This window comes from Jaculus jaculus, chromosome 3 (genome assembly GCF_020740685.1).
Source record: "Jaculus jaculus isolate mJacJac1 chromosome 3, mJacJac1.mat.Y.cur, whole genome shotgun sequence".
Lineage (NCBI taxonomy): Eukaryota > Metazoa > Chordata > Mammalia > Rodentia > Dipodidae > Jaculus > Jaculus jaculus.
Window position 1 is genome coordinate 115393705 of NC_059104.1, and position 23269 is coordinate 115416973.

The window sequence follows — 23269 nt, forward strand, 5'->3', positions numbered from 1 at the left end:
GCCACAGGCAGAATTCATGGCAGTTCCTATTTCTGGGAAGTCTGAAAGATTCCTTAAAGAAGACTGCCAGAGTGAGGTGATTCTTAAATTATGTGAATTATCTCTGACAACTCTCTGGCTTGAACTATGCCTGAATGGGCATAGACTCAAAGCAGCACAACTAAATATTAAAAGGATATCACTGAGATTTAGCTGCTGCCCAAGGAAAGTAGTTTGTACCTTAAGTTCAGACAAATGAAGTTCTTTCCAAATAAAAATGTCAGACTTTTCCCAAAAATCTAAAATATGTTATCCACCCTTTCCAAGATATAGTCCAAAATTAATGAACAAATTAAGAACCATAAAATCATGATTTATTTTTAGAGGAAAAGATAACTCAGATCTTGGAATTAATAGACAAGAATTAAAAGGAGTTGTTGGAACTATATCTAATGAAGTAAAATAAAATATTGATAGAAAATATCTAAAGGAAGATATAACTGTAACAAATGTAGAAATGGAAATTAAACACAACATTTATTCTTTCCCTTACTACCATCTTTATCTATAAAAAGTAACCAATGGGAACTATAAATGTAAATAAAATATAGCAATAAAATTGAAAAGGACACTGAGTTGTCTGTAAAGCTAAATTAAGATGACAGAAGATGCAGAATTTATACATAGGCCAAAGAGAAAATATTTAACTTGAAAAACAAGTAAAATGGCTGCTTGAAAGAAAGTAAATTCAGTATCAAGAACCTGTGGGGCAAAACTTAGTAAAATATTTATGTATTTGGAATCCAAGGAAAAGATAAGATGATGGGCTGATAAAAACTCAGATAAACACCTAGCAAAATTTTATCCAGGTTTAATGAGGTATTAGTTTTTAGATTCAAGAATTTCTGTTTGCTCTATATCCAGCAACTCAGCTTCTAAGAATTTAATCTAAGGACTTATCTTGACAATATGAAAATACATAAGTACAAAGCATTCATCTATTATTAGTGAATTATTGATATTCATAGTATTATTAATAGTTAAAAAGTAGTGAACATAGTTCTGCTTATCAACATATTGGATATTGTTGAACAAATTATGATTAAATTTCACAAAAGGACAACAAACTTTTTCTATGGCATTTACCTACCTCTGTGATTGTAACAGAATACCATCTATAAGCAACGAGCAAACAAATATGCATAGGTGTGCCAATAAAACTTCATTTTAAAAAAAGATGGTGGGTCAGATTTTGCCCCTTCATTTACACAGTGAAAAGCTGCATCTATGTTTCAAATCTAAGGAGGAGCTCAATAAACTGATATAGAGTGATTTTCAGAAGTAGATCAAAAGCACCAACTCTAGTACCAATTTGGACACTAACATAAATAATCATGATAATGAATAATAACCTTTTGAATAAAATGCATATATACACAAAGTCATAAACAAATCAATGACGAATGGAAAGGGAAGGTGAGTTCTTTATATTTCAGTCTATTCTAATAGACTTGAAAAATCACCTCATAAAGTGCTTATCAACAATAAAAGGAAAATAACTTCACAGGATGCCATTTTAACCAGGTGATCAAAGTTAAAATTATCAGCAACAGACCAACTGATATAGTGTGCTTCTGACTTGATGCAATGAGGACATGATATGAGTTCTGTGATAGTTCCTACACATAAATAAATGGATAATTGAATAAATACTATGCAAACTCAATTTAAAGGGCATTCTATAGTATATTTGACCTACACTCTTAAAAATGCCAGTATTGTAATGAAGACAAGGTGGAAACTGGCTGCAGATCAAAGGCAAATAAAGAGACATGACAACCAGAGGCAATGCCTGAGCCCACATTGGGTATTGGACCACAAAATAAAAGAGCAAGAAGTAAATTCGTGGATTTTTTTTTTTTTTTTTTTTTTGCATAGCTGGACAGACACTTGGAGATTAGATGATAGTAATACAGTGCTATGTGTAATACAAAGTCTGGTCCTGATGGTTGTAACAATCTTTGTTATTAGGAAATTAACACTAAAGTCTTTCAGGAAAAAAGAAATTGAGATCTTGAAATTACAGAAGAGGTTAGAGAATATATAGCATAATTTGTAAAAATGATGATATAGCATATATGGCACACAAACAAAGAAACAAAAAGACAACCAGAAAATTTGGATGAAGGATATGTTAGTCCTTTTTACTTTCTAGACATTTCTATACATTTTTATTGTAAATTATTAAGAATTTGAAAACAAACATATTGAACACATCCAACTTCTGTTGACTAGATTATCTTGCTCTTACTTATACTTGTCTCCCTCCTGCTAATCTCCTTCCTATTCCCTAATAATCTACATTCTAATTTTATATCTTTTTAAAATCCCAATGTGAGGAAAAATGTTATTTGCCTTTGTATAAAACTGGCTTACTTTTCTTAACATGATGATCTCAACTTCCATTCATTTCTCTTCAAACAATGTGATTTTGTTCTCCTTAGTGGTTGAATGTATCCCACTGAGAACATATGCCACATTTACAACTCTTTGCATCAATGGGTGGGCACCTATCTTATTGCATGAGCTGGCTATTGTGATTAATGCTTAAAAAAAAAAAAAAAAAAAAGGAAAGGATTTGCAGGAATAGCTACTGAATACTGCCTTTGCATCCTGAAGGCATATGCCCAGGAATGGATAGCTGGGTCACATTGTAGTGAAGGGTATATGTTTTGAGGAATGCTTTGCAGGCAAGTGCCTTAACCACTGAGCAATCTCTTCAGCACTTAAGTTAATGGAAATATTTCTGAAATTTTCCCCACAGTAGTTTTCCTTAAAATAGGTCTTCCTTGCCAAGCTAAATTATGTTATTGTTCTTAATTTATTATAATTATTTAAAAATAAGTAATAGATGTTGAATGTTTTTACTGTAGTTCTTGGACCCTGCAGATGGTTACTTTTGAAATTTTAGTTTTTATAAAGGATCTTAGGGTTTGCCTAATTTTCAGGAAATATATTGATTTATGTATATGTGAAAAATTTAAAAAAATTTTAGGAAATATATTGATTTATGTATGTGTGAAAAATTTAGGCTAGGCTTCATTTAAATACATTCAGATGGGAAAATAAAAGATCCCTGGGCTGGAGAAATTGCTTAGCACTTAGAGTACTAGCCTGCAAACCAAAGAACCCAGATTTGATTGTCCAGAACCCACATAAGACAGATGCACAAGGTGATACATGCGTCTGGAGTTCATTTGCAGTGACTAATGGCCCTGGCATGCCCACTCTCTCTCTCAGTCTTTCTATTTCTCTCTCGAATAAATAATCTTAAAATAAATATTTAAAAACAAGAACCTAAAGCATCTCAACCCATTCCTGATGTGCCTTTCTGTACTCATCTCGAGTGATGCTCAGCCATACCCTCTACGGCTCAGCCCCCTGCTCATTTATGATTCTTATGTAGCCCATAGTTTTCAACTTGCTGACACAAGCATATTATACAGTAACCTTAACAAACAGATAATAAAAAAATACCCTAATGATTCCATCAAAAAAAGAAAAAAGAAAGAAAGAAAGAAAGAAAGAAAGTCTAGTCTAACATGAAAGCCAAGTGAAACCATGGAACCACAAGTATTCAGAAAACCCTCATATAATAACTCTGGATGTGTATGTCAACCTTGAATCAAACCAAATGTTAAAATAGATTGTTATTTTCATTTTTCTATGTGTAGGGCCAGCTTTCATAAAGGGGGATTATAGGGTGTTTTTTTCACCTGTAGATTTTGCTTGTATTTGGAATCAAGATTTGGGGTTCCAATTCTTTAAAATATCTAAGTGAATTCATGACTATTCCCTTATCTATAACTGACAAACTAACTTCAGATTGCACTGTCCAGAAAGGATCCTTTGTTCCAGGTTTCTCTGTACAGTATCTCATAAACTGTAGCTGCCCAGTTCTCTGAGTAACTCAATCATTGCCTCTTGAGTCTTTAAGAACCTGGTATTCTTTCTAAATCTCATGTCCATAGTGATTATTTTTATTTATTTTTGAGCCCTGACATTTTTTTAGCCTGACATTTTCTAAGTAACCATCATTATTTTTTAAGGCTTTATATCTTATAAATAGTTTTATTTTTATTTTCATTTTGAGAAAGAGAGAGAAAGCGCAAAAGTGACAAGGAAATAGAGAGAAGAGAAGAAAAGAAAATAGAAAAGAGAATAGTAGTAAAGAGCAGAGAGAGAATGGGCATGCCAAAGACTCTTGCTGCAGTGAAGGAACTCCAGACACATGTGCCACTTTTGTGCATTTGTCTTTTTATATGCAATGGGGAATTAAACCCAGGTCAGCAGACTTGGCAAGCAAGTAACTTAAACTGCTGAGACATCTCCCTAGCCTATGCCTTTTACTTTTTAGCCACCACTGACCTTTAAAAATATCGAGTTATGAGGGCTAGAGAGATGGCTTAGTGGTTAAGGCATTTGCCTGTGAAGCCTAACTACCCAGGTTCGATTCTCCAGGTCCCATGTAAGACAGATGCACAAGGTAGCACATGTGTCTGGAGTTCATTTGCAGTGGCTAGAGGCCCTGGTTCACCCATTCTCACTCACTCTCCATCTCTCCCTCTCTCTCTGTCTCTAATAAATAAATAAAAAATAAAAATGTCTTTAAAGTAAAAATATTGAGTTATAGTAGGAATATTAGTTTTTACAAGTCAATCATAGAGTACAGAAAGAGAGGAAAAGGGAGGCAAAGCTTAGCCCTCAAAGACATCCCTCCCTCCATTCCCAGACATGTAACCCACTTTCACTTTCTCATTTTCAGAATTAACAAACTGTACTTTAAAAAATACTTTATACTTATTTATTTATTTGACAGAGAAAGAGGGAGACAGAGAGAGAATGGGCGCACCAGGACCTCCAGCCACTGCAAACGAACTCCAGATGCATGTGCCCCCTTGGGCATCTGGCTTATGTGGGCCCTGGGGAATCTAACCTGAGTCCTTTGGCTTTGCAGGCAAACACCTTAACCACTAAACCACCCCTCCAGCCCCAAACTGTACTTTTTTTATTCCAATATTGTATACTACATAAATCTTCATAATTTATAATTGAATTAAGATGTCCAACCTTGGGAGAACTACAAATTCTTCACTAACCAACAATTTTTATCTTTTTTGAATGTGCATGTATGTGTGTATATATGTTTGTTCATATGCATGTGGACACAGATGTGCATAGTGGTGTGCATAGATGTGAGTGCACATATGTATGAATACTTGAGGGCAATTTGGGTGTTTTCCATTTTATTTTATTTTTTGAGATAGGGTTACTCAATAAACCCAGAACTCACCAATTTGGTTAGAGTAGCCAGCATGTCCAGTGATCCTCCTGTCTCTGTCACGCTAACACTGGGATGACAGGTATATGTGCCACATCTGGCATTTTGCTTTGGTGTTGGCCTAGCACTAACTGTATTTCAAATAACAGATAAAAGAATGTCTTGTTCTGCCAAATAATAAATTAATGTCTTAGTAAAAATTTAATAACTTTTTTCAGTGTGAAGGTGGTTATGTGTGAATGAAAAACAGTGTCATGAAAATAGGCACAAGCAGCTCAACTAACTATGACAACAACAAAACAAATTCTGCCTCATTTTGTTAAAGTTCAAGACTAACACTTCAATTAGTGCCATGGATGTTTTCTGACTGCATGAACTTACAGAATTTGAACTTAATAGAAAACATTTTAAAAATATTTTACTTATTTATCTGTGTGTGTGTGTGTGTGAGAGAGAGATAGGAGAGAAAGAGAAAGAGAAACAGAGAGAATGGGTGCACCAGGCTCTCCAGCCATTGCAAACAAACTTCAGATGCATGCACCATACTGTGCATCTGGCCTACATGAGCACTGAGGAATTGAATCAGGGTCCTCAGGTTTCACAGGCAAGTGCCTTAACTGCTAAGCCATCTTGTCAGCCCTTAGTAGGAAGTATTTGAGTGTTACACCTCCCACTCCATTGGTTTCCATATTTGGTGTCCCGTAACAGATTACCTGAGCACTATTTAAATGAAGCATTCATTAGCTAATTTATTAAGTGTGAAATCTGTTGAATACAGATAGCAGTTGGTATTAGTCAACAAATTTCAAACAGTGTATCTTTCTGCTGAGTATAAGTATCAAAAAGCAATAAGAATTTGAAATCATGGTTCCACATGTTGAAAGATCAAAAGAAGGCTCTCAAATTAGATACAACCAGCTTCAGAATGATTTAAGTCTGCTTTTCAGTATAAGTGTGCTTTTCATGGTCTAGAACATTTTACTGTTCTTCTACTTCTTCCTCCCATCCATGTATCCACCCATCCATCCATCCATCCATCCATCCATCCATCCATCCATCCATCCATCCATCCAGTTACCCAGCATCCCACCCCTCTGCTGTGTTGGCCAGGCTTCTGTCAGTAAGACAACTTACCTAAGGTAGACAAGGAAAGGAGGAAAGACTCGCTTTAGCTCACCATTTCCCATTTCTGAACATTTGGCCCCATAAGGTGAGAGAAAAGCCACTCCAGAAGCAGAAAAAGAGGCAAGGGGGCAAGCAGTCAAGGGTCCAAGGTGTGCTTCCTGTGGACAACTTCCTTTAAACACACTCCATCACCTCCCAATAATGCCATCAAATGATGAATTCATCAACAGATTCACCCGAGGATCAAATTAGGGCCATCATAATCCAGTCACTACCCCAAAGATTCACTTATGAATACTTCATTGGGTGTCAAGCCTTCAATACATGAATCTTGGGGGGGGGGCATTTAATGTCCAAAGAACATGTATCAGGTACAAAGCTAGGCTGTCGTGATCCATTAGATTCTCCCCTCTCTGAACTAACTTGACTTCTCAGGTGTCAGCAAAGTCCATGCTTTCTAATTTGTGGTCTATTCCCATCCTTCTCCCCAGTTTGATAGATTTTTCTCAGACTTGAAACCTCATTTCATTCTCCATCTCACCCTTGGAAGCAAAGGAGCCTTACTGGATAGGATTTCTGACATCTAGCCTCTTCAATTCATTGCACTGGACTTCGGGTGTTTCCTGGCTGGCTCCTTGCTGAGTATGTCTAAATTCAACCATCACCTCCTTCAGGAGGCTTTTCCTAACCATCTTCTTAGCACCAGATCAACCTGCTCTATTTCTGTCTCTGTGTTTTTATTTGTTAGATTTTCTTTTTCTTTCTCTCTCCTTCCTTCCTTCCTTCCTTCCTTCCTTCCTTCCTTCCTTCCTTCCTTCCTTCCTTCCTTCCTTCCTTCCTTCCTTCCTTCCTTCCTTCCTTTCTTCCTTCCTTTTTTCTACAGGATCTTTGTAGCCCAGTCCAGTCTTGAATTCCCTGCCGGGTTCCTGCCTCAGCGTTCCAAGCGCTGAGATTACAGGTGTGAGTTACTGTGCTTTCCTTGTTGAATTTCCATTTCTCTCCTCCACAAAAGCGCCATGAGGACAGGCAGGGGTCCTTCCTACATTTTTTTTTTTTTTTTTTTTTTTTTGGCCTCTGAATCCTAAAGTATTTTGGCATGCAGGTGGCCTTCACAACATATTGATGAATGAATAAATGTGTCTTTAACTTCTCTTACTTGAACTACTATAAATACCGATCAACCCTTGTTGACAGGTTTTTAACTTCTCACATCAATGCAGGTGAGTCAAAATGTTAAACTATGTCTTATAAACAGTTTGGAATTGGGAAAACTATCTGGCAGAGAATTGCAGCATTCACCGTGATAGAGGTAAGATTTTTCCCTAAAGCAAGCTGGAATTGGGAAACATTTGTCTTTTTTGTTGTTGCTCTGCTCAGGAACTGAGAACATCTGGCGGTGGGAATGTAGAGTGCTGCTCATTTTAAAGTGGAGCCTCTTGCTTGGGAGGTTGGGAGAGGATATGCCCCGGGGGAAAATACAGGCAGTCCGAAGGAAGGGAAGGCTTCCTCTGTCTCCAGTTACTTAAGAGAAACTTCCTAGAAAGTCCACAGCTTGTGTTGTCTCTTAATACTGGATTCTGGAAACAGTAACCCCTGCGCCCACAACATAAAGTGTGTGCGTGGTCGTGTCTGGCTCCGCCTAGTTTAGGTTTATCTTGGGCCTGAAAGTTGTGGCTTCTGGATAGGCTTTTGTCGGATTTCTGGATCGTAGTTTGGCTCCCTTTAAAGGTGGGGATCATGAGGGAGGATGGATGCGGGGGCAGAAGCGGGGAGCTGAGGGCTGGAGAGTCGCGGTTGACATAGTAACTCTTCAGCTCCTTCTCCTGGCTCTGCGCTCAGGCTCTTTGCCACCCGAGGCCCCGCCCGTGCCCTGTGCCCAGGAGCCGGGCCGCTTCCTTGAGAGGTCCCCTCGACTGGAAGTGCTCAGGTCAAGGTCCCCTTTGCAGTTGCCTCCTCCTCCCCCCACCCCAAGTAGTGACTTCTACCAGGGCCAGCTGAGAAGCCACTCGAGGAGCCCAGTCGGCCAGGGGCGCACCCCTGGCCACATCCTGGTCCCCTGGGTATTGGTTTGCTCTAGACCAGTTCAGCAGGTGCCCAGAGGCCCCTCTTCCCCGGGTCGCTGCTGGAGTCTGGAGAGCCATTCCCAGGAGTCCGGAGCAGGCCAGCCAGCGTTCGTGCCATGAGCCAGAGCACCGCGTTCGTGCCCCGCAGAGGCGGCTCTCCCCTGGCTGGGAGCGGAGCCGGCGCGCGGCGCAACGAAAGCCAAGACTATCTGCTGATGGACGCGGAGCCGGGAGACGACGGCTGCCCGCAGCTCCCGCTGCCTCCCTACGGCTACTACCCGGGCTTGTAAGTGCTGGAGGCCGGAGGTTGGGGGGCTGGGGCCGGTCTGCGTGAGTCCCTGCGGCGAGGGTCTCTCCGGGCGCGGGTGCCTGGGTGACCGCGCCAGCTGGGGCTGGGACGCCCGGGGGTGCAGGGCGCACGCGGAGTTGGGGCGGCTCCCACTGAGCCCGCGGGTTCCCACCTCTCTACAGGTGATCAGATGTCGGGTCAATGTCTTCACCCAGAGCAGCTGCCAGGCGACTGTCGCTGCTCAACAGACTTGGTCAGAATCCCTCCTGAGCTCCATCAGATGCACTCCCATGTGGCTCAGTCTATATGGGACAGATGACCAGAACTCCCTGAGTCTCTGGAATAGCCTTGGGGTGTGAAGGCGACAAGGCAGTCTCTGCCCAGGGCAGTCTCTGGACTCGCTTGTCTTTGTGCCCTCTGATTTAGTGAATCGTGTCACCTGGAGCCCAACAGTGGGGAGTTCTCAGGTGTACTTGGCAGAGGCAAGAACAGAATAACCTCCTTACCTTCCTGGAATCGGCTAAGATCAGGGAACACAACCAACGGGCCTTCTGCATGTGGGTCATGGAGTTTTTATGGAAGGTGTGGAGTGGGAGAGAGATTAGCTTGCTAAGGTAGGGGACTCAGCAGGAGACTGGTGGCTGTGTAAGTGAGGGCGTCCAGGGTGGCTTAGAATAGTCTCTGAACAACTGTGAGGCTTTATTTCAGAATCTGGGGTGGTGGTGGCTGAGGGGATGGACATCAAAGTGCTCATTCCCGCAGAGGCGGAGACCACACGTGCAGCTGGTAGATAGCATTTCCGTCTCCATATCCCTTTGCTTGATTGGGCACTGGGGTTTCCTGACCTGTCACATCCATTAGCTTTCCCCAGGAAAGCGACTCTCAGCTGTCAGCATTTGTAGGTGGAGAGAAGGCTTTGCTCCATGGGGCCTTGCAGACCCTCATTGAGAAAGGGGTGCGTCTTTAGGACAATGGTCAGAGTTGCTTCTGGTGAAAGCCTGCTGTGGCTTCTTTTCCCAGTGAGAATTTAGCCCCAGGAAATAGGGCGTCTAATTTTCTTTTCACCAAGATGAAAGAAAAAAGTTGGAACTGGTTCCATTCACTGGTGTGCTGTGCAACTTGAAAGTATTTACTATAATATATCTTCTTTCCCTTTTATAAAATGAACATATAATTCACATACCATAACATCTAGTCACTTATATTGTACAGTGAAGTGTTGTAAGTGTCATATCCATCAAGTTTTGTAGTCATCATCAAATTTTAATTCCAAGACATTTTCATCACAAGCCTTATACTAACTAGATCATTAGACAAATGTTTCTGCATTTCCAGCTACAGGCTTCTCCCACTTTGATGGGCATATGATCACCTGGAGGCTTTCTTAACACTCAGACTGTGGTTGGGTGGGACTTTGTTGCAGCTGGAGATTCTGCAGTCTAATAGTCTCTCAGACAGTGCTGTGGCTGCTAGTTAGTTTGTGGACTACACACCCAACAAGATGATGATATATGAAAGGAAAAATAATAATCAAAAGGAAACTGAGTCAATCCCAAATATTCTGAATACAGCTGCTTTCTAATTTCTGTTGAAGCCAAGTGTAGAGGCACACACCTATATTCTTAGCTAAGTGGGAGGCTGAGGCAGGAAATCACAAGTTTGAGGCCAGCCTGGGCAACCCACTCACACACACACACTTTCTATCTCACAAAAAACGAAGGCATATGTTTAAACCACTCATGAACTATTTTGTCTTAGAATTGAGTTTCACTAAGGGAGAGAGGTGTAATTTTTAAAAAAAGGTTTATTTTTATTTATTTGAGAGCGACAGACAGAGAGAAGAAGGGAGGGGGGGGAGAGGGAGAGAGAGAAAGGTAGGGAGGGAGACAGAGGGAGATAATGGGTGTGCCAGGGCCTCCAGCCACTGAAAGCGACCCATCCATCGCCCCCCTTGTGCATCTGGCTAATGCAGGCCCTGGGGAATGAAACCTGGAACCAGGGTCCTTAGGGCTTCACAGGCAAGCGCTTAACTGCTAAACCATCTCTCCAGTCTGAGGTGTAATTTTGCAAATAATACCTGCTGGCTAAATTAAGTGACTTCAAACACAACAGTTAAAGTACCTTTTCACAAAGTCAGATGGCCTCACTAACAAAACTCCTTCTTTTTTTTATTGCAAAATATTTAAAATTACAACATCTATACTCACTTATTTCTATGTTTGTACAGAGTTATTTGATATAAAAACTTGTGGTTATATATTTGTAGTGAGGCTAAATCAAGTAATAATTCCTAATCTTCCTAAAAACTTTTCTGAATGCTTTCTTCAAGTATGTTTCTGTGCCTAATTAAATGGTGAAGTTGTTTATATTATCTACTTTTTCTGCAAAAGTATTTTTCTACCTTAGTGCAGGAAGCCCAGATTCCTCTTAATGAACAGGCTGAACAGCAGGATGAACAGGAATTTTTTAATGAGCTCCAAGTCATGCTGAGCACCTCTTGCATCATGCTGAAAGTGCTTAGTCAACTTGAGTGCTTCAGAATTAAAGCTTAGGTTTAACTGAATATATCATTTCCTAAAGGGTCTATAGTTATTTTATTTTTGAGTGTGAATATGTTTGTGTGCATGTTTGTATGCGTGCAAGAACATGTGTGTGTGTGTGTGTGTGTGTGTGTGTGTGTGTGTGTGTGTGTGTCTGCATGCTCATGTGTGGAAGCCAGAGGTGAATGTCTGCCTTCCTTAAGTCTCTCTTCACTAAGTCAGCTAGTCTAGCTTGTCCGCTTTCCCTGGAAGTTCACCTGTCTGGCTCCTAAGTGCTGGAATGGGATGACAGGCACACATCACACCTGGCATTTATGTGGGTGCTGAGGATTTGAAATCAGGTCCTCACATTTGGCAAGCAAGCACTTGGCCAACTGAGCTATTTCTCCAGTACCCTTTATTTATTTATTTTTGATCTGCTATTTTCCCTGACAAAATTTTCAGTTATTCCAGTTGAATAATCAAGTAACTGAAAAACTTTTACTAATAAGTAATAATATTTTAACATTGATGATATATGAATAAAAACTAAAAGTTATGTCCCTTTGGTACAGAGTACAGATAAAATATTCTATAGGCATTTAACTTGTAACTTAAGCAATTCCCTGTATTTTTCCAGTGTGGGAGGTGTAGTATTTGTAATAGTGGCAATCACTAGTGTACTTTATGTACTTTATACAGCATTGCCATTTTCTCAAATCAGTGAGATTTTCCTTATAAGGTATTGAATCTTTGTTAGCTGTCATTTCTATGAAGTAAATTTACTTAGAGTTGCTAAAAAGTAGTTTTACATTTCTATTTTTTAAAAAAGTTATGAACATATATATGTACCTTTACTACCAAGAATTGTGGAAAATTCCCTTGCCTGAGAACAACTGAATATTCTCAAGTCTTACCAATGCGTTTGAAAGAAAAGTATTCATATTTTCTTTCTATTTCCAACACTTAATTAGAAATTAAGCAGTTAGGATATCCTGTTGCAATCCTTTTTAACAACAAAGGTCCACATTCTGCCAAGGCCCCAGGAGTTCCTCTATTTAAAGTAAAAATAAATATATATTTAGTGTAGATCTCCAGCTTCTGAAAGTGAGGGAAACATCTCATACAGACAACATACATGTTTAGGGTTTCTACAGCAGCAAGAACAAATTTTTAATTTAACTCAATTAATTATTGAATATTAATCATTGACTTGTTCAAATGATAAGTACAACAGTAAATTGATGGCCAAAGGTGTGGGTTATCTAGTAGAGGAAAATAAATCACAAACAGCAGCAAAAAGAACACAACTTATCACAGCGAACACCTAGTAATAATGGAGAAAACACTTGAGATTTTTGAAGCCTTATTCAGGTTAGTGGGTTGGAAACACAGTTCAGTGGTCATGTATTACTTAGAGAGCTCAGAATTCTGTGCTCAATCACCTGAACCACAAGACAAAACATAAACATACTCAATTTGCAAAAAGTTAAAAGGGATTTCCATGTGCTATGAACAAAAACTTGTGAGTTAGGTCTTGGTTTCAGATAAGGCAGAGAGTTAGAACTGAGATAGATAGCCTTTGCCTGAAACCAGAACTGTCAATCACTGTAAAGTTGGTCTAGACAACTAAGTGCTAAAACAAAGAACAACAAAACAAAATAAAACAACAACAAAAACCCTTCACTAATGTGGGGTTTGATTAAGGTGTCCCCCATAAACTTAGGTGTTCTGAATGCTAAGTCCCCAGCTGATGGAGGTTTGGGAATTGACATCTCTCTGGAAGCAGTGTATTGTTGGGGGTGGGCTTATGGGTGTTATAGCCAGTTTCCCCTTGCCGGTGTTTGCCATACTCTCCTGTTGTTATTGTCCACCTTATGTTGACCAGGGGTGATGTCCACCCTCTGCTCATGCCATCATTTTCCTCTGCCACCATGGAGCCTGTAAGCCCCCCTAAAACTCTTTTCCCACAAGCTGCTCTTAGTTGTGTGATTTCTACCAGCAATGCGAACCTGACTGCAACAACTCATATAAAGCAAAAAACCTTCCCTAGGGAATATCATTCTCTGGGCCTACATGCCATGTGAGTTTATCTTTTATATTATTTAGCTGACCTAGAAATTCTCAAGCCTTGGGGCTTGCAGGAGAGCAAAACACAAAACCACAATGAAACACTAGTGCCAACCTTGTAGACTGCCTAGTATTTTCAAGAAAGAGCAAGCCTTGCTAAAGATAGACTATATATAATCAATGACAATGCACACAGGGAAGGGTGAGCCAATAATACAATCTGTGTGTGAGTGGGCAGCCAATTAGATCCTTAGGATGTATCCTCAGAAGCCCACTTATGACTTTCTGAAGTTCTGACTTAAGACCTATATGCTGACCTAATGTTAGAGACTACACATAAATATCCTGTACCCCCGCAAAAGCCTTCTTTGTTCTAGGTAAAATAAACCCAGTCTTGAAAGATTTTGTTTATTAAATAAAGGAATGGAAAAGCTGGGAAAAGTTTTCTGACTTTAATTGCAGGTAAAGCACACTGCTGCCAAGGAAACAAGACCCAAGTTGCAGAGCGTGGATCCAGACCTGTATACTTACTTATTTGGATATTTCCTTCTCTGCAGCAGACTGTCAGCTTCCAGAGCTGGGACTGTTCTTCATCTCCAGCATTTATTATGCATACTGCCTGGCAAAGAGAAGGCTTGAAATGACTATTTGTCAACAAACACATGTGCCTTCTCTTCTTCAGCACTCATTCAAATAAGGAATAAAGTAATGTTCATTCCTATAATAAGTATCAGATCCTCTCAGGCAAAAAAAAGTCAACATCCATATACATAAAGAGCATGTGTGATGCCATGACAATACATGCATTTCATTGAGAATCCTGATATCTGGTATGTTCTTAGAAATAATATCTGTAACCCTACAAACAAGTCATTGGGATCTTTGGTTAGAACTCATCTATCAATGAAAAATGTAATTTTTACATTTTTGTTTTATTTTTGAGTCAGGGTCTATACCCCAGGCTGACACTAAATTCAATAGATAACCTAGTCTGTCATTGAATGTGTGATTTTCCTGACAGCCTCATGAGCACTGGGATTATTGTGTGTGTATACCACCATGCCTGGCATGCAAGATATAATTCTTGAAGTAAAATAAAACTCAGTGGAAGGATTAAAATGAAATTTAGACACAGATTACTTCATGGTCAAAGACTTGCTGTTTTGAAGCTGCTCCCCAGGGAAGAAACTGGTGTGAAAAATCTCCTTTGACTCTGCTTTCCATTCTTCAGATAAGAGTCAACATCTCCCCCAGCCACTTGGCTTAATGGTGAACCTCATCTTTCTCCACTTTGAAGGTATATATTCTGCATGACAGACATACCTATTTTGTTTTTTGTTTCCAAACTTCCTGTGCCTTGAGGTAATCAACATCCACTAGAAACAAATGATTAGCATAAAACATATTTCTAGGGTGCAACCATTGTGAGCTGAGTGATTGCCAGATATGGTGAAATGTCCACATTTATTCTCCAACACAATGCTTGCTTACCTTTAAGTAGACACAATTTTTTTTCTGCTAGACGGTTAATATTTCTTGAGTTATTTGAAGTAATTTCATAGTGCAGTTTGCCTTCTGAAGAGTAAAATTCATTAAAGGAAAACATTGTGTTGAGTCTACTCTTTTATCTCTCCTTTTCATAAAAATGCTAAATATAATGGGATTCAGTTGGGTAAATTACCATTTGTGATTGCTCTTTGTTTAGAAGTCTTCTGCTGCTTCTGACACATGGAGTTGTCCTCTTTTATAATCCATGTGCGTTGGTTAAACTTAGGTATTTAGAATTTGTATGCTTCTCAATTCCTGGCCATTGGGGCTAACTGAATTATATTTCTTATGGAATGTCTGTGTAAAACAGCACTCAAAATGAGAGTTATAGACACCCACACAGCTTCGATAGTTGTAGCTCAGCCTCAACAAAGAGGAGGAAGGATGTTAACAAGAATTATACACAGTTCAAAGTTAAGCTTCAGTTTCTGAAGATGATAAATCCAAACTATTTATGTGTATTTGGGGTGACTAACATTTTTTGGATACCTACTCTGAAGCAAGCTCTTTTCTAGTTTCTAGACAAATGTAATTGGCTCTCGAAAGTAGCCACTTGACTATGTTTAATGTCTGCTTTACAAATAATGACTCTGAAAATTACAGATGTGAAGCAGAAAATGAAAAAGCTGGTAAGTTGTCCAGTGATCTGAATTAACTCCATCTCAGTGCAGGCTGGGTGATTACATGGAAAGGTCTGGGAAGGTTTGACCCTTTCTGCATCCTGTAGGATTATGCTTTTAACAGATACAGCAAGATACAGGTGGGCTGTGTTCTTGGAAAGCACATTATTCCTTCCTTACCCTTTACTCACTCTTGTCACAGGTATTTTAGAACCACAGTTTGGCTCTGATATAGTGAGCCAAGATTTCTGTATTGTTTTTATTATAGCCAACTTGTGTTGTGGGTAAAGGAGAAGATAGGGACACAGATTATGCATGGCAGTACTAAGTGTACCTAATTCCCCATGTTCTCTATTGAAATTCCCCCTACTCTTTGAAGGTCAAGCTTAATATTCCACTTCTTCACTAATTTATGAACCTATCTATTCACTCATTTCTGTGGGACAGATAAGATTGTGTCCAGTAAGAATGAATTAATGGATTTATTGTGGGCTGCTCTATATAGGCTCTTCTCTTAAGTATTCAATGGATATCAGCTCATTTAATCCTTAAAAACGCTATGAGGTAGGCACTTTTAAAATTCTTTACAGTTATTTTAATTTTTTATTAAATACAAGTGTTCAATTCCTTTTTAAAAGTTTTATCCTTATCAATTTTATTGATAATAAAAAAGCCCAGAGGAAAAGGTGATTTAGTAGGCTGCCTAATGTGGAATGGCTAGTAGAGATGGGAACAAAGGAAGAAAGGAGTAGAGGATTCTGTTTGATCATTTTTCTCTCAATCCACAGTGAAATAAGGTTTTGAAAAGTTGCCTTTTTTTTTTTTTTCACCAAAGGAAGATGACGAGTTACCAAAATAAGCAGCCTGGAGACTACTTGTTAATATCCCCAATGATCCACAAGCTGATCATTAGTCTAAAGATTACAGAACAAAGTGTTCTTTTACTCTCTGTATCTGCTATGTGTACAAAATTGCATCTGTATCACAGTGCAGGCTGTAATAGAGAAACAGACTCGAATGACAGTGTGGAAATGGAGATTTCATTGGAGGATCTGCATCATCTTAAAAAGTGTTTTGTATCTTATTCATCTGAAGGCATATACTGCCAGAAATCAATTACAGTAGATGGTCAAGTCAAGATTGATTGCCTATTCAGTGTGGATTTCATGTTTCTGTGACAGCAGCTCTGATTGTCAGTACAGGGAGCATTTTGTCCTGACACATGGTGGGTCAGCACACCTCACACTGAGCTGGGAGAGAGTCCTCTTCAGAGAAGTTGTTCACAAAAGTATCTTGAGAGTTATCATAAGCATTGGAAATGACATAATTTCTGAGAATTAACAAAGGCAAGTGGTATGATTTTTAAAGGCATTTAAAGATATTCTTTTAAACAGTTAAACTCCCACACATAAAACTCACCTTGGTTATTACTACATTTCGTTTCTTGACATAGAATCAAGGTGGCTGTGAGAGCTGACAAGTGGGACACATATATGTGTTACAGAGTCACTGAGACTCCTCCTTCACATTCAGAAAGAGACTCCTGGCACTGATATTATTGTTTGATAATCCATAGCTTCTAGGAGCTGCCTAAGCATCTGTGTAGGATACTGTTGTAATTACCTTCGTGTTGCTGGGACCAAACATCGACCAAAAGCAACTGATAGGAGGAAAGGATTTATTTTCACTTACTCAAGGGGAACCTTCATGACAACAGGGAAAAGATGGCACAGCAGAGGTTGGACATCACCTCTGCCACAGCAGGTGGAAAAGAGCAGCAAGAGAGTGTGTTGAACTAACATTGGCAAGCTAGGCCTAATAAACTTCGAGGTCCACCCCCAGCAACACACCTCCAGCAAGGCTGTACCTTTCAAGTTGCCATCAACAGTGGTTGTACTGGTGTGTACATCTTGCATAGCTGGTTGATTTGATAGCTTGCAGGGTCCAGTGATTATTTCTGTACTTGGTGACCATTATACTCCAGCAGCTCACACAGAACTTTGCAGCACTATGACAGCTAACCAGCAAGGAGCTGGCTTCCATCTCAGTTCCAGCTTGATTTCTAAATATCCTGCTACTGTAGCCTGTGAGGCCTTCAGAAACAGAGTCTTATCATCTAATTTTGGTGGATCACCAAGGGCTTTGACAATGCGCTGCATCGTTTTGAGAGTCTCATGGGCATCCTTGACCAAAGTTGAATAATAGTAGACCATGATAGACTAATAATTCTGTCACTGGGATTTACCAGCAACAGTTCATGGCTTTAGGGTAAATCTTCCTCAACACCAGCAAGGTACTTCCATCCAAGGTATCCCCCTCTTTATCTCTTTTTCTCTCTCTCTTGAAGAAAGTATATCATTTAGTCAGCTAACAAAAAAAGTAAGTTTATGTAGTACAAATTGATGCTGTCTTTAGTTTCATGTCTCCTTTTTCCTCCTCTATAAACTCAGGATCTTCATTTTTTTCTCACCCAGTCTGTTCCCTGAGCCTGAAAGAATACTGGTATAGAAGCATTTTTTAAAGAAATCAAAGAACTTAATGAATTGATGCTTGGCAATAAAACTGACTTTGCAATTACACAAAGCTATTTTGACCGTCATTTCTAGAATGTTATTTAAAAAAATCCTATCCACCACTATTCCTAATGGACTCCTCTCTATCCCCAACAGACACAAACATGTACACCTTTGTTTTGTATGCTTGAAGACAATAGTATTCACAACTGTTTCCAAGATTTATTTTTAAGCCACTGCCATCCTTTGGAGCTTTTGGATGCCACTGGTTTTTGTGTGTGCATGTGTGGGTGAATGCACACATAGCGCACATGTGGCGGTCTGGATATTCCAGTAAATCTATATTTGCCCTTGTACCTACTTCTAGCAAAGGCTTTAAGCACCGCTCAGATATGGGCACTCTATGTAAAGGCTGCAGGCCTGGAGCAAGGCTTCATAAAGTACACTAGGAACTTTTTAGGAAGCCTAATTATTAGTACTTCCCTAGTCCTTCTGAATCAGAATGTTTGAAGAATTCATGCAGCCTGGTCCAGAGTCAAGTTCACTCATCATTGTAACTGCTGTCTGCCTGCACCGTCTTTATCCTTACTCCACTTTCGTGAGTCTGGTGTTATTATGACGAAGGTTATTTTCTGTTGCTGACACAGCACTGTACAATAGAACTTTGTGAATAATGGAAGTGCCCCAAGGAAGCGTCCAGTATAGCAGTCCATATTTGCTATGGAACACTTGAAACATGGACAATGCAACTAAGAAAGTAAGATTTTAGCTTTAATTCTAGTTAATTTAAATTGTTTTATGTGGCTAGAGAGTACCCCATGGGCTACCCCAGTTCTAACATTTTACAAAGATTAGTTTCTCAGATCCTGCCAGAAGATATATTCATAATGAATACAATATCTCAGGGCCTTCCTAGGCATTTTATATGTACAAAATCATCTGGGTTTCATAGAAGCCCTATGAGGGAGGCTTATTATCTTTATTTTACAGATTGGAAAGAGGAAGCCCAAATGTAAAAAAAAAAAAACTGATTTTTTTAAAATCACAGAGTTAGTTTTTAAGGGTAGCATTTAAAGCCAGGTAGTTTGACTCTGGGTTTCATAACTTTCTTTGTATTCTTAGACACAAGTAAGATAATTCTAACACTCTTCCAATACACTATTCAAAAGAGGTCAGAAATAGGGACAAAGGCTATTTCTCCTTCTATGCTTGACCTTGGGACAGTGGTGAGCTGAGTATGTATTTTATGAAAACTAGAATTTTGGTATAAGATCTGTGGGGCAAAATTTCTGTCACTTGTTCTAAACTTTGAAGCTTAACAGAAATAGGCATTTTCATATAATTTAATAAATAAAATAATAAAGAGAGCACAGAAAAAAATTTTAAGTATAATTTGTAAAGGGGTTTGCCCTGGTGACATTCTGGCACTACGAACAAGGTCATGCACTTTTTGAATTTAAGTACTGTCCAAGTGGATGCACTAAGTATGTAACTGCTCACCCAAATTCCTGCAAGCCCCACTGAAATTGAGCAGTTTTCCCCAGCTTCTCATCTTCTCTCTTCAGTTGCAAGCTTTATTGTTACATGCTCTGTCTCCTTCCGTTTACAAAGTGGTTTATCAGTTTCAGGAAGATTAGAGGAGGAAGAGACAAAATAATTAGAAACATCAAAGTCAAAGCAGGTCTGAATTTTCAGGATGGGCCATTTACCACATGTTCTCCTTACTCACCCAGGCAACCAACCCCATCTTTTTGCAATTGTACAGTGTACCTTAGGTGCACATGAGGTATGCTCCAGGTGCTTTATTCATAGAAATTAAAGAAATAAAACTCTTAAATATCATTTTAAAGTACATTGTATGAGTATTTTATGTCTTTCGATTTATATACACATATAAACATAAATATATACATGCATACATACATGAAGTATTATGTATATATCTTTCTATAGTCTCTATGTATGTGATATATATGTTTTCAGTGGGATTATGCCATGTCTACTCATGCATCTCTAAATTTTGTGGGATTTATACTTGTGCTTAGACTCTTCGGATACTGGCATGTCTTCTCATGCATGTCCTGAGTTGAAGACAAAAGAGTGGCGCTGTGTATAACATCTTTTTCCAGGCACATCATGCTAGAGAAGACTCCCTTTAAGTCTCCTCCAGATTATAGTAGTATAGAATGATGAAAGAGAGCATCACTTGTCTTGAATATGCTTGAGTTGGCATAAAAATATAAAATAAAAATGTGTGTATGCATGGCTTCTATGTAGATGAAAGATTGAGCATTGGGCTCATCTACACAGTTTGCAAGTGCTCATCTTAATCTAAGTCAAAGACTTACTTTATACATTTGAAATAAGTTTATTCCTGGACTTTGTAATGCATCAGAAACAACAGTGAGTAAATAGATATAGTACTGGAGACGTCTTAGTTTTCATTGCTTTCAATTTGTCTAATAGTTTTATATAAAAGATGTGCTGTTCAAATAGAAGGTAATTAGTATAGGTGGAAATGTGTCATAACCCTCAAATCCACTTACAGCCTTGATATTTTATTGACAGCAGGGTACCATGCTTGACATTCACAGTGGAACTTTTGAGTGATCAAAAGAAATGTAAATTGAGCATCATGAATGTAACTTATGAAATAGATGTATGCTATATATTTAGAGACTTACCATACAGTTGACACATGCTCATGCTTTAGGGTACATGGTAACTGGAGTGTTCTCTAAGTGGATCTGCTCAGTGATGATAATCACAGGCCCTTAGGTGGAGACTTTAGTATGCTGGCTCCTACAATTGGATTCCTGTCTTCCTTCTCTTCTATCTTTCCCCAGATCTTTGTGTTTTACAGTAAATGACTGTTGCTTCTGACTGCTGGGCCTTTCCTTCCACTGTTCCCTGGCCTGGGTTACCCTTGATTTGTCCTCTAGAAGGAGCACCCCTTATAGAACCCTTTCCTCAACTGGACAGACTGACCTTGTAATTGTTCATTTGCAAATGTATGTGTGTGTGTGTGTGTGTGTGGTGGGAGACAGGGATGAACTCTAGGGCCTCCTGCCTTTGCAAATGAACACCAGATGCTTGTACCACTTTTTGCACATAGCTTATATGAGTGGCTTAGGAATTGAACTCAGGTTAGCAGACTTTGCAAGCAAGCACTCTTAACTGTTGAGCCATCTTCCCAGCCCTCTGACCCTGTATTGCAATGAATGTTTCTGAGGGAAGGGTCTAGGGGTCTGTATTACATTTGTAAGTTAAAAAGCAATATGTGGGCTGGAGAGATGGCTTAGCAGTTAAGTGACTGCCTGTGGAGCCTCAGGACTCCTGTTCGAGGCTTGATTCCCCAGGACCCACATTAGCCAGATGCACAATGGGGTGCACATGTCTGGAATTTGTTTGCAGTAGCTGGAGGCCCTGGCATGCCCATTCTCTCTCTCTGCTTCTTTCTTTCTCTGTCTGTCACTCTCAAATAAATAAATAAAAATAAACAAAAAATATTTTTTAAAAAAGCACTATGTCACAATAATATTTAAAAAAAATACATGGACAGATGATTCAATGACTCAGTCTTGCTAACTCAAATGCAGAGGCCAATAATAAAAACAAGTAAAATAAGTCTGATGTACAGATTGGAGGGTTGGAGACATAGTTACATTGGAAGGATGCCCTTCATAAAATGACAGTCTCTGTTTGGCTCTGGCCAGTTAATGCTGAGGCACTAGAGTCATGGGTTCCTATATCCTACTATTCTTCAAAGAATAGCCAGGAATAAGATTTTGTAAGGTAAATGTTCTGATTTTTTAAAAATTGTGTTTGTTCATTTTTATTTATTTATTTGAGAGTGACAGAGAGAGAGAGAGAGAGAGAGAGAGAGAATGGATGCGCCAGGGCTTCCAGCCACTGCAAACGAACTCCAGATGCATGCGCCCCCTTGTGCATCTGGCTAACATGGGTCCTGGGGAATCGAGCCTCGAACCAGGGTCCTTAGGCTTCACAGGCAAGCGCTTAACTGCTAAGCCATCTTTCCAGCCCTGTTCTGATTTTTGAATAAGTGATTCAAAAGGAAATAGACCAGATGTAATCCCCAGACTATAATTTTGAAAGATCTAGAAGAGCAACGGGTAACTTTACACAAAACTATAATTTGAAGTGGAACAAATTCTGTGCTCTCAAATGCTAACATAATGAAGCCTACCACTCCATAGATTCACAACCAAGCCTCATTGAGTCATCATGGTGGTGTCAGACAGGTTTCATTTTTATTTCTGATGATGGGCTGACAGATGTCACTTTTTCTACAAAAGAACCAACTGTCACTTTGAAAATGAATTCCATTAAAAAAAACCTGATTAAATTGGTAATAGATACTGGAAAGCCTATGGAGAAATAAACTGTAAAATATCACTGGGGTTAAAACCCTTTCAAGTTGCCAAACATTTTCTGGTTCTCTAGAAAAAAAAAAAAAGTTAGAAGAATGCCCACAACAGATCACAATGAATAAGGGTTCAAGTATTTACTTTGTTCAAGCTTACAATGACAGCTTCATGGAAAACCAAAGCTCATCAAAGAATTGTGAATGAAGTTAAATAAAATTCTCAACATTTTTATCACTGATTTACAAACTAAAAATAACTGCTTTTCATCAAAATCTGTCACATATTCCTGGATGTTTGTTTTATATTAAAAGTTCACATCTTATTTCATAATGAGCCCAATCTAATATGAGAATAAAGTTTTCTAGTGTTCTTCCCAGAGAGATGTAATGTATTTGTCCATAACTTTGCATGTCTGTGTCACCACATGATCAAGGGTATTCATTCTAGGACATGAAGAGCCAATGACTCAGACTGATGACCATAAGCAGAAAATATTAACTACTCACCAAGCTTAGGTCATGAGAAAATACACTGAGACCCCATGACCCTTCCAGACAGGAAAGGAAGTCAGGGCAGCCAAGAGGAAGCCTTTACGAGAAGTGGAATAGGAAGGAGTGCATTGCTAAGTGGTGAAAGACTAGGATGCCATGTGACAAAGTTGAAAAACATTTTGGACGGAAGGAATAATACAGAGCCACTCTATGTTCAATGACCGGTTGACCCCAAACTTGAAGCATCCTGCCTTTGAAGAACAGGTGAAAAGACTGATTTCATCAAAAGGGAGTTAGTTATCTAAACATCTAGTGAAATATAT

At 39.2% G+C, this 23269-nt stretch overlaps 1 protein-coding gene across 1 annotated transcript in view; it reads left to right on the top strand.

The window, feature by feature from the left end:
- The first annotated feature begins 8084 nt into the window (after nucleotides 1-8084).
- Nucleotides 8085-23269, top strand: part of Trpc6 (transient receptor potential cation channel subfamily C member 6) — a 114352-nt gene continuing 99167 nt past the window's right edge. Inside the window, exon 1 of the mRNA XM_004661912.3 lies at nucleotides 8085-8794. Coding sequence (XP_004661969.1) covers nucleotides 8625-8794 — 170 coding nt within the window. The 5' untranslated portion in view covers nucleotides 8085-8624. The remainder of the gene's footprint in view (nucleotides 8795-23269) is intronic.